The 12,732-nt window shown below is 35.3% G+C and overlaps 1 protein-coding gene across 5 annotated transcripts in view; it reads left to right on the top strand.

The window, feature by feature from the left end:
- Positions 1 to 12,732, top strand: part of LRP1B (LDL receptor related protein 1B) — a 1,938,012-nt gene that overhangs the window by 1,682,860 nt on the left and 242,420 nt on the right. For all 5 annotated transcript variants that reach the window (XM_084800259.1, XM_084800256.1, XM_084800258.1 and 2 more), the window contains 3 exons: positions 4,812 to 4,995; positions 6,211 to 6,296; positions 12,591 to 12,713. In XM_084800259.1, coding sequence (XP_084656385.1) covers positions 4,812 to 4,995; positions 6,211 to 6,296; positions 12,591 to 12,713 — 393 coding nt within the window. The remainder of the gene's footprint in view (positions 1 to 4,811; positions 4,996 to 6,210; positions 6,297 to 12,590; positions 12,714 to 12,732) is intronic.

Below are 12,732 nucleotides of genomic sequence, written 5' to 3'. Positions count from 1 at the left end.
GGGTAATTAGATTACTGCCCCTCAGCAGGGCGGCCTTGTGGGCACAGAAGAGAGGGGATGTAGGCTACCCTGATGCTACTGGATAGGCTGATGTCAGCTGGTGGGGGAGGAGGGTCCCCCTGTCAGAGGTCTAGGGGAAGGGAATAGGCCAGAAGAAGAAGGGAGAGTGGGAAGGTGAAGATAAGAGGGAGGGGGTAACATTTGAGATCTAATGTGAATAAATTATAGTAAACAAAAAATGTATTAATAACAAAGCTGGCCTGAGAGTAGGGATCTGCCTGGCATGAAGACACCAGGCTGTCTTTCCTGCCTGCTGCAACAGCCGATTAGAGGCATTTCTACAAAATGCAAATTCAATCTAATAGCCAGTTGGTTATTTTTAATCTCTGAATTTCTGATATTATGATTGTTTAACTCCTCTATTGGTAACAGACACACACCCACATCACATAATCTCTACCAGTCATGTTAAATATACATATATAAATATATCATAATTTTTACAAATAAAGTTGTGTGTGTGTGTGTGTGTGTGTGTGTGTGTGTGTGTTTACACAAGTACCCTAGGAATATCAGCAATCATTACCTCTGGCAGAAAAATAGAGATGAAAAAATGAAACATTTCTGAAGATGAAGCTCATTGGCAAAAAATCTGCTTAGCATTTGCAAGATATTGGATTGACTACCTAGCCCAGAAAATAAATTAAAATGAAGAAAAATCAATAGTATGAAAGCTATATTTTAAAAAAGTATTAGGTTTTTATTTTGTATTAAGGGGCAGTTTAGCTTATATACATGTATAAGCACTGTACTACAAGAAGAAAGAAACAAAGCAAATAAGCCAGGACAGCACTTGAAAAGAGAATTTGTGGCTAATAATAAACTTTTGCAACAAATGTTTATAAGCCAAGGGAGCAGAAACATATTTTTGGTAATTGGTGCATTACCAAATACAGAAATGTTTTCTGAATATATAAAAATAAAAGGTTTCACAGAATCATTGTCAACAATTAGTTAATATTAGAAATCATAGTTTTGTTAATAACTGTTTAGTACCACATAAAATATATACTATCTGACAAACTTAAAATTAGATCTTTACATTTGTTGTTTGCAATTAATACAATCTAATATAATTAATGCTATAAGAAAAAGATAAAATACATGGATACTTTGTGCATGACATGAAATGAGATTTTCAGTTAGAATACTTAATATGAGGAAATCTTATAGCACAGCAGGACAGCCTATAGGAAAGAGAATATGTCACATGATTAAAGATGATAGTTGAATGGAGAAGTTCTCGGTACAAATCAATGCCTGCCTTTTCTGGCAAAATACGTTATAAGGGTTTCTTTCTTATAAGGAATAAAAAAAAAACTATCTAGTAACTTATGTCTTACTGTTGTAGCAACACATTATATGAAATCGTACCTCAAATGCTTCAGTGAAAATTGCTTAGAAAACAAAATGCGTTGGCCTTAGGGACAATGAACAATTTACATACTTGTCATGAAATAAATATGATAAACAGAATTATTAGATTATGAACAGAGGGGTGTGTCGGTGATTAAGAGCACTTGTTATGAAAGAAAGAAGACATGAAAATGTGAGTATAAATCCTCAGCATAAACATAAATCATGAGTGTGGCATTTCTCACTTGTAACTTGGCGTTTGGGCAGACACAGGAAGCATTGGCATTTTAGTGGCGACTCAGCCTATCCCAAGTGGTAAAACCAGATTCACCGACACTTTAAAAAGAAACTTCAGTTAGAGGATAAGAGACTAGGTGCCCAATGAGATCCTCTGACCTCAGCTTATGCATATGTGGGTATACAAAAGCACACACTAAGTTTACACTAAATGTGAGCATTGGCTAGATAATAAGAATACATTATCACATGCTTTTAGGAATAAATATGTTTAAATTATATAGCAGAAATAAAAGACTAAATATTGGTCAAAATCCTGTAGAGCTGTAAAGGTACTTTTTTGAAAATAGTAAGAAAAGTTTGGATAGCTATGTTTCTCTGGTTTTCACAATCCTACTCAGTTTGTTATAAACTGAAAGGTGGAATAATCCAAATGGTGAAAAAATAAGATGGCTTGAATATTCACAATATGTTTATAATATATTTCAAGCATGGGTGTGACAATTTTTCTAATATATAGGAACAAAATGAACCTTTAATCTTTTAAAATTGCGTATTAGCTTACTAGAATTGCTTATAAATTCATTTTAATGATTCAGGAATAACATTTAAAATATACACAAGGTTACTAAACTGAAGACAAAACTATTTTTAAATTATTTCCCTTTCAAAGAGTATAAACAGTTACTACAAACCTTAAACTATATATATATATATATATATATATATATATATATATATATATATATATATATATATTACTGTTGATAAATTTCTTTTCTATAAGTTATTGAAGTCATGTATGTGATAAATGCTGCTGTCAGCATGGTGCTGGCATCCACAGTGACTTCAGGGACTTCATTTAAATAGAGATGCTCTGAGAGGCATGCAGCCACTCTACAGACCTACTCACTTGGATGAAAAAGCCCTTCATTCAACATCACTTTGCGGAACAGTCAGCGTCTGCCTTCCTGACCAAGTTGTTATGTAATTTAATATCTATTACTTTCCAGTGCTAACACTTTTCACTTTATCAAATTCCTCATCTTTTCTTACACTTCCTTATTTAGAAAAGAAATTGTGATGTGAATGGACACAAGAAATTTGACACGTTTGTGTGTGTGTGTGTGTGTATTCATGTGGGTGCATCCATGTATACTATGTCTGCGCAATCATGTATGTCAGTGCTCATGGGTGTAAAAGGTCAACGCTAGATGTCTTCCTTGATCGTGGTCTACCTTATCTTTTCAACAAGGTCTCTAGCGGAACCTCATTCTCTGTTTATTCTTGTGTGGATATCAGGGATCCAGACTAGGGTTCTCTTGCTTGCACAGCAAAACGTGAGTGAGTTTCCTCCCACCTCCAGTGTTTTCCATTGTACATATTTTTAAATGTTTCATTTTTATTTTTGATTAGTTTATTTCACATCCTGATTGTAGTCCCCTGATCCCACCCTCCCCCCTGATCCCCTTTACTCCCCCCTAATCCCCCTTACCCCTCCCCCTTAGTACTCAGAAAGGGGCAGCCATCCTCCCCTGTCATCTGACTTCCACCTATCAAGTCTCATCTGGATTGCCTGTATCCTCTTCCTCTGTGATTTGTCAAGGCTACCCCACCAGGAGGAAGTGATCTGTGAGTGGGCACCGGAGTCCATGTCAAAGATAGTTCCTACTCCCCATATTTTGGGACCCACCGAGGAGACTGTGCTGCCTATTTACTACATCTGTGCAGGGTTAGGCCCTCACCATGCATGGTCCTTGGTGGGGGCATCGGTCTCTGCAGCACCCCTTCCTCCCCCAACCCCCTGGGGTGGCTTTGTTAGCTCCATTGGTCTTCTTGTAAAGTGCAGAGTGCAGCACCGTTTGTGAACATCACCTATGTAGTCTATGTGCCTGCTTGTGGACCACTAGCTCAGGCTGTAGGATGGGTTTTACTGATGGACATCACAGTGTCTCAGTCTAGATATGCAGAGGAGACTGTGAATTCAGACTATTGGTTTTGGTATATTGCGAAGATTGCCACTGGGTTCTAGAGGTTTAAATGATGCGTCCGATTGTTGAGTCTTATGACATAAATGTTGACGTGAACTGTAAAAGTTGGAAGTTCTAAGGGCTTAGGGCAGTGGTTCCTGAGATTTCAGTCATGACTCTTTTGAGCAGGTCTAACGACTCTTTCACAGGGGTTGCCTAAGACCATTGGAAAATACAGATATTTACATTATGATTCATAATAATATAATGTATATCATGTTATATAATAAATATATCAATTTAACTTCTAAGCACATTGATTGGCTGATATTGTCTCTTTGCTTCTCCATGAGTATTTCATATTACATTTATTAATTAATATTATGAGCATGTGTCATTTGACAGGTTTTCTAGTAGATAAAGAGCTCTATCACCTCTTTCATTCTCAAATAAATGATCAAGGTCACAAAATGTTTATGATAAACAGCTTTATAAATTTCTTTTTAGCAGTTAAAAAGTTTGCTCTCAACTCAGTTCTCAATATCCACAGATTCTTTTATTTAAAGAAAAACAGAATAGACAAGGTTAAACAACAATAACAGTAATAATCTGCCAAGTATAGTTTCACAGTAAAAAATCATAAATGTTATTCAGACTGTTTTTATTTGCATTTCTATATTTGTATAATGATATATTCCTAAATATACAAATATAGAAATGCAAATCAAAACAATATGAATATGCACATAACAACAGTTAATGAAAAAGCAGCCATGAATATGAAAGAGATCAGGGATGGTTATATGCAAGAGTTTGGAGAGAGGAAAAGGAGAGGATAAATGATGTAATTGTATTATAATATCAAAACAATAAAAGAACCTTTTTTTTTTTAACAGAAGAGATCATACAGAATCTACAGGCTTAGGTCTTGGTTCCGTCATCTTGCTTTTTAGCTATCTTGCTTTAGTGGTGTTAATTAACTTCTAATCTTTCCAGATTCAGAACGTCGTATGCTATTTTAACTTTACATAATTTATGCCATTTTCCCTAGATTAGCTGGAAGAAGATAGACTAACTTTCCGTTATCTACTTAAGTATCTCTCTAGCGTGAGTTTGCTAAAGAGATAACCAATAGCAACAGACGTTGACGGTCGACATCAATTGATCATTCTCATTTGTTTTTCCCAGTGCAAATGCTGGCCTGGATTCCAACTGAAGGATGACGGTAAAACATGTGTAGATATTGATGAGTGTTCTTCAAGCTTCCCCTGTAGTCAGCAATGCATCAATACATATGGAACCTACAAGTGCCACTGTACAGAAGGATATGAAATACAGCCCAATAACCCAAATGGCTGCAGGTCACTCTCAGGTAGTGAATTGAATTTCCCCATGATCCAAGCTCAGTTATACAAATTGATATTGAATTTTCTACTCATTTTTATTGAATTTGCCCCTTGTTTCTTTGTGTGAGAAGTCAAAATTCTCCCTTCAGGATTGGAATCTGTTACTGTGACTTTAGACACTGCCCATGGTCTACTATGAGTAAAGGTTGCATTATTGTCTTGTGAAGTATTAAGAGGTTTTGAAACATTGAGAGCCCATGGACATGACATAACTATCCCCAGCATGCTTTCTTTGGGTCAGAGGATATTATCACATGTTTGCCAAGGATGAGAGAGTACTGTGACATTATTGTGATAGTTTTCCTCTCTCCTGTATCACTTGCGTTTATGCATACATGCATGTCACGGAGAAGCATAGGCCAGTAATAGCGGTAATAATAATAAATCCCACTAATGCCAATATATCAATAAATTAGCTATTTAGAAAATCGTAACTTCTGTTTAGTCTAGGCAATCTGGTTGTAGTAAAGCAAGACCTATAGTTTTGTAAATTAATGGAGAAATCACACATTTCAAAATAAGATAAAGAAATATGTGATTGTTAATGTGGGCCAAAGGCATGGAGGAGAAATTGTATCCGTCTTAGATTTTAAAGATCATGAAAACAAATAACCACATTGACTTTATATAAATATTTATTCTTTGTCATGCTTTGTTGTAACTTAAAAAATCTATAAAATGGTAAGACATGTCAGGCGACCATTTTTGAAAGAATTCACATTGTGCAAAAGATTAAAAATGAAAATAATAAAAAAAATTGCCAAAATTACCAAAAAAAAACCTTCAAAATCTGGAACTTAGAAATTGTTAATTATCAGGAAGGAATTTCTTCTAACTATCTCAATATCTGACTGTACTATGGCTTCGAACACAGCTAAACCTCATCTTTTTCTGAAATACTCCACAAATACATATTTCTAATACGAAATACGTTATCAAATGTCAGAGAGAACACAGGTTATGAGAGATACCTGTTCAATCACTCATATTGCCTGCTTTGCCTGCCTGTGTGTTCTCCATTTTCCTACAGACAATAGGGCTGTCTGTCCTCAGCACTTTGGCTGCTGTTATTCAGAAAAGCACTATGTGGTCTTTTACACTGCTACAAAGTCAGCTGAGGAAAAGCCTGACGGGAAGCCATAAGTGTACAATGTCTAATACAGTCTTCTCTTTGCTCTTAGATGAAGAACCTTTCTTAATTCTTGCTGATCAACACGAGATAAGAAAAATTAGCATGGATGGCTCCAACTACACACTTCTAAAGCAGGTACGCCACCTCCAGGATGGCGAGACAGTGAGTGTTGCTCCATGGGTATCAGTGAAGTTATGCACACTGAGCACCTAATGCAATGTGTAAGGCTTATATATGCATGTATGCACAGAAAAGTGTCATCAGTGTTTTGATTTATTGGCAAAATATCTCAGTTTGGTGTAGGATGCCACATGGAAGAAGGAAAAGATGACCGAGCACAGTAAACACAGACTTGTCTTAGGAACATGATATTAGAAGTGGATGGCATATTAGAAGTGGGGCAATGTTCCCTTAATTTATTTTATATCCTGTCCAAAATGCTAGGCATACTACCAATTTCCTGATATGGTCCCTTGAATAAGGTTTTTTTCCTACTAATTTAAATAATCTTGTCTTTACACTGTTCTATGTCAATTTATGGAAAGAACATTAAATATCCTATTTATAAACTCAGTTGAGCCACATAATTGGATACATAGGAACCATTTCAGTGACAATGCCTGGATTTATTTTCCCAAGCCTTGTAGCTAAAGATACCCAAACAGGATGATTTTTTTTATTTTGTTTTATTTCACAGCAAATATATGTTTAGATGTCTTTATTATAACAGGTTTTTCATCTATGAAACATTTCAAACTATTTAACGTAGTAGAAACACTTCAGTATATTTCAGGCTCCTGTTGGTATTTGAAGAATTGCCAATCTTGAACACCTGAGTAAATATTCCTTAAATACTTCCTAGACCCAAATTATAGAAATGTAGAAGACATGGGTGTATTTGAAGTTCACAACAATGATATGTCTCTGTGGAAAATACTTATTTATGGTGATCACTGAGTAAGGAAGCAGGCCTGAAAAATTAAAGGAAAGTTCTACATATGTCTTGGCATAAACATTTCTTGAAATATAGTATTTTTGTTAAGCATCACCATTTCATCATTGTAGCACAAAATTTTAAGTATTTCTGAAAGTAGAGACATTTTTCCCTCTATAGACAGAGTAACTAAATATAAAGAAAAAGTAAGAAGTAATTTTCTCTTGATATTTTGTCTCCACCAAAATAAATGAAAACACATTATTTTAAAATTAATTTTTATGTTTTTTGTATACCTTATTAAGAAAGTTGCTTTTTCTAGTATTTTGAATTTTACTATTTTAATTTTAACCAATAATAATCTCAAATAACTGTGTTACATAAAATTATAATAAAGGGTAGGACTTTTCTCGGTACGTATACTGTAAAATATGATTGTTCTAATCAAGCTGTGGTTTCAATTCATATACCACATATATAGAAAATGTACTTTAATAACATCTATTGTTATAATAAAAATTAGTATAGTAACTTTTCAATATGTTATGCAATTCAATTCTAACAGTGCCTTTTCCCCAGCAAAATTGTATAGAGATGCAACATGCAATATCCTAAATTAATCATCTTGAACTAAAGGGCCCACATTTTCAGCTACATAAAAGAAAAAGGCAAATAGGACTTTGATGGAACTTATTTTCAGCTTGGAAGTCTAGGGATGGCCCTCGTTTTCAGACCTTATTTGAGCTACACTCTTGACTGTTTTAATCTCCTTTGCATATGATTCTACAAAGAGAGCACTGCACTGGTTTTTTTTTTATGGGCATTAAAGGATAACTGAAGAAAAAATGCCCACCTTGGAAGGATTGGGAATGTGTCAATTCCTCTGTGTTAGCTTTAATTATTAGACTGGGTTTGCTGAGTTTGGATATGAATTGTCCTTATATAAATGAATTGCTGTTAAGAAAGTGGAGGATAATGACTAGGAATCACAGATAATTTCTTGCTAAATTTAGACACAAATTTATGTTTTCCTTAAGAAGCTCTCCATTTACCCATCTGAACTGCCAAACCATCGCAACATATCTGTCCATATACATTATTCCTTGGAAGAGAAAATATTTGAATAAAAAGAAGTGGCAGTCTATTGACATGGATTTATTAAGCTGTCTAAGAAGCAGTCTGGAAAATATGCCAGTGGAATTTTAGCATTTGATTTTTTTTTTTTTTTTGCAATCACTTCAGATATGCGCAGTGAGTTTAATTTAGACTTTCTCTGGTTATTAACATGTGCTCAAATAATTAATTAATATTCGTTCCCAATTTCAGTTTTTGTAATCATTCATTATTATCAGGGTCAATAAGAATGAGCTTACTTTCGTTCCTTTGATCTTTGAAGACTTGAATGGAGTCATTTATACCATCTCCATATTGTTTACTTATGACCAACGACATGTAATTTGTAGTGATAGGCTATCTATCTTAGGGTTTCTGTTGTTATGAAGCGATAGGACTACTCTTTTTGTTTTCCAATACAAGGCTTCTCTGTGTAGCCCTGGCTGTCCTGGACTTGCTTTGTAGAACATGCTGGCCTCTTATTCACAGAGATCTGTCTCCCTCTGCCTACTCAAGTGCTTGGATCACAGGCCTGTGCCGCCATGCCTGGTGATCACAGCAACTTCTATAAAGTGAAACATTTAATTGGAGCTGGCTCACAGTTCAGAGGTCTGGTCTCTCATCACCATGGAAGGAAGCATGGCAGCATGCAGGTAGACACGGTGCTGGAGAAGGAGCTGAGAGTTCTACATCTTGATCCACAGGCAACAGAAGGAGACTGCCTCACTAGGCACAGTATGAGCATATATGATCCCTCAGTGTCTGCCTCCACAGTGATACACTTCCTCCAATAAGGCAACCTCTACTCCAACAAGGCCGTGGCTCCTAATAGTACAACTCCCTATGGGCCAGTCAGTCACACACATGTGGTCATGAGGACCATTTCTATTCAAACCACCACATAATTGTTCTCATAATTCGAAGATAAAGTGAAGAGTTTGCTTATAGTAATTGTCATAATGCATAAGAGTTAAACCTGTGCCCATTTATAATGCTATCACTAAAGTGTAGCCTGCATGAAAAATAATTCAAAAGGAAACCACTTTTTCTTCCTTGAATTTCCTGGACTGTTTCTATCCACAATCTACTTTAATTTTCAGAGAATGCTGGAAAGAAGTAAAGTACGGACAATTATTATTAACCCTTGATTTGACTCTTAAAAAGGACTATATGTGTCTAAGGCCACATTATTACTATCAAATACTGAACTTTTAGAGTTGAAAATGGAAACTAAAGTCAGAGTTTGGAATTATCACGTTTGCTAATGCTGCTTCTCCAAAGCAAAGCCAAACAAGCAAAAATGTCTGTCTTCCTGGAAGTGAAGATCTTAAACATAAGACTCATAAACTGAAATGTACCAACTTAGGGTGAATGTTGATCAACTTAAGCGCTATATAGATATAGTGTCATGATAATGATTTCAGGCAATTTACCAAATATCTATAACAGCAATTATCTTCTAATTGAAAATAATTTAAATGTGAACAAACTATTCTGGCCTTTGAATTAAATAAGCAGTTCAAATTCTGACCCATGTTTTCTTAGTGCACTGGGACTATAATTACATGAACCTTAGCAAGAGTTCAGAATTAAAAGAAAAAAAAAAGAGTTCAGAATTAAGTTAACTCTTGATAAATCATTTGAACAATTCAGGAAATAAGAATATGGCCAGATCTTGGTAATATTGTACTCATATAATACAAAACTGTGACATTCTCAAGCCAAATATCTGGAACATTCAAAACTAATATCTGAGTTTATGTTAGTTTTCATTTTTCTTGCAAAAAATTTTATACCCATGGCTCTGAAGTGATGCTGTTCATCTCTTTCCCATGATGTGGTATAATTATATAATTCCTCCTTGGTCAAATGCTATTGTAAAGCAACAACTTTTCATTCTAATCTTTTGCTATCTTGAATAGGTGGGCATGTGAGATATGAAATGCTATTCCCATATCTCTTCTGACTGTTCAGATGCCTATCCAGTATCCAGATGGTTTAACACCTTAAGGATACCCTAGCTTGCCAAGTTAGACTATTGTTCTTTTCTAGTCTTCTGTATAAAATGTTATATCAACATCAAATGTCTATTTAATATTACCTTTCCTATTAAAGACACATTTCTTTGAGTTTGTGGCATCGTTTCCTTCAAATATCCATCTACACATGTTCTTTTCTACTTTAAAAACACAATTTCTCAGAAAGTGTGAGAAAAATTCCCAATAGAAACATGGTTGTCAAATTCCCAAGACATTCATGAAGGGTGGAAGAATGAAGGCAGGGAGGAGCGAAAACATGACTTATACTACTCTTTATGTAATTTTTTCATTCTGAACATTTCTGAGTAGGTAATAAGAGCCTCACTTAACCACATCAGAGGACTTGAAGGCCACCCCAGGGAATCCCAGCTCTCCTCTCTGTACTGGACAATTACAAATGCCCCCACACTCGCCAATGCTCATATTCCATGTGTTGGCTTTGGGCTATTTTTCAGATAGACAAAGCTGTGCAGTGAGATGCATGTTGAGGACAGAGCCGCCATTGTGTCACCAGTTCTTCATGGACATCAGAAGTGACGTCATAGCTGCTTCTTAGACATAGGTCTGAGTTAAAAGCAAACAGTTGTGCTTCTTTTGATGGGGTTGAAATTTTTTATTTTAATACATTTGATTCTTTTGGGTTTTATGTAAGTTGATTTCCAAGCAAGGAATCAAATTATGGTATTTTGTACAGAGTTTGTTCCCTGTTGCCTGTTGTTCTATTTCTGCCTCACCAGGTCTTAAACTTCTAGTTAGAATAAAAATAAAAGAGGAGAGTTCCTGGGTCATAAAATGAAGCTGCAATGAGATCATCATATAAAATGAGCTATATTAGGAGAGAGTTGCAAAGCCTGGACCGCTATGATGAAGCTATCAAGTAGGAGAACGTTAAAAGAGATATTTATTGTGTACAGCATGAAGGAGGCCCTGAAGGAAGGGACAGGCTCATCACTTTTGAAGAAGGAATGCATTTTCTGACTTTTCTATGTCTTTAGGTGTGGGTCCAGGGTTAGGATTAGTGTAAGAACTACCTACAACTGTTACGTTCTCACTATAATGAATAAAGGAGTTGTCTTTCTCATATGCTTACCAGTAATTGTTGTTATGCTTCCTTTTTAATTTTTATATACTTTATAATTTACATTTATTTTCATGCAGTATATTTTGACCATATTATATCTTCTCCCCAAATCTTTGCAGGTCCTTGCCATCTCCTTAGGAGCCTAAGCTGATGTTCTGCCTCTATCTCCAAAAACAAACGAATACAAAGATAAATAAATAAAATAAAATGATAATCAAAACAACTAACCAAACCAACCAAACAAACCTAAAACACAATAATACAGAAAGTATCAAACCAGTCAAAAATTGTACAAAACATTTAGTTCATCTTGTTTTGGCCAACAAGTCCAGGGCGTGGTGTCTTCTCTGCAACCTGGGAGATTAAATCCAGTGATACTTCATTGGAGAAAGCTGACTTTTTCCTCTCCAAGCAGTTATCGGCTGCAAATAGCTCCATGGTTGTGGTGGGATTTAAAGCAACACTTTCTGTTCTCAGTGTTGAAATTAGTCTGGTTTATATGTGTGAAGGTCTTGTGCTTTCTTCATATTATGTTTTCCCACATCAATTTCAATAGTTTGAACTTGCATTAAATAGATGATAGATAGAATTGTGTGTGTGTGTGTGTGTGTGTGTGAGAGAGAGAGAGAGAGAGAGAGAGAGAGAGAGAGAGAGAGAGAGAGAGAGAGAGAGAACCTGAATTGGCCTGTCAGATGCTTGACCAGGAAAATGTCCTCCCAGAAGCTGCCTGTTACAGAAGCTTTAGAAGTTGAAGATCTACTTAACCAGCTTGGCACAGTAATCCACTTTCAGCCCAAAAGAGTGTTTTTTCCACAACATTCCTTATTGTCATTCTCCATTCTCATATGTGAGAGAATCTCATATTATTCTGAAATAAATTCTGTTTTATTCAGAAAACAAAACAAAAAAAAAAAAACACAAGAAAAAATACCTTTGATCCGATTTCAATAGAGTTTGGACACAGGTAGAAGCACACATCAAAATTTTGCCATAACCTTTTCTCTTTAGAAGTTATTTTTCCCAATTGTTTAATGTTTGTTTAAAAGATGGTAAATATTGGAAGATTTGTTTTGATTCTTATTGAAACATTATTTTCAAATGAATAGTGTATCTTTTAAGATCGTGAAGAAAATGTAAACATAGTATGTTCTTAAAATATTTGTTGCAAATGTTAGTGTAAATGCAAGATGATGACCCCTCTGGATCCTAAACATTAGATAATACTTACGTATTGTTACTGAAAGTTTGCTCCTTCCTTTTAGGGATTAAACAATGTTATTGCTATCGACTTTGATTATAGAGAAGAATTCATATATTGGATTGACTCTAGCAGACCCAATGGAAGTCGCATAAACAGAATGTATCTGAATGGAAGTGACATCAAGGTAACTATACATAGACAGG

This window comes from Acomys minous (assembly GCF_964271855.1).
Source record: "Acomys minous genome assembly, chromosome: 10".
Lineage (NCBI taxonomy): Eukaryota > Metazoa > Chordata > Mammalia > Rodentia > Muridae > Acomys > Acomys minous.
Note: the sequence above shows the minus strand (reverse complement) of the source record. Positions and strands in the feature narration are given on the sequence as shown.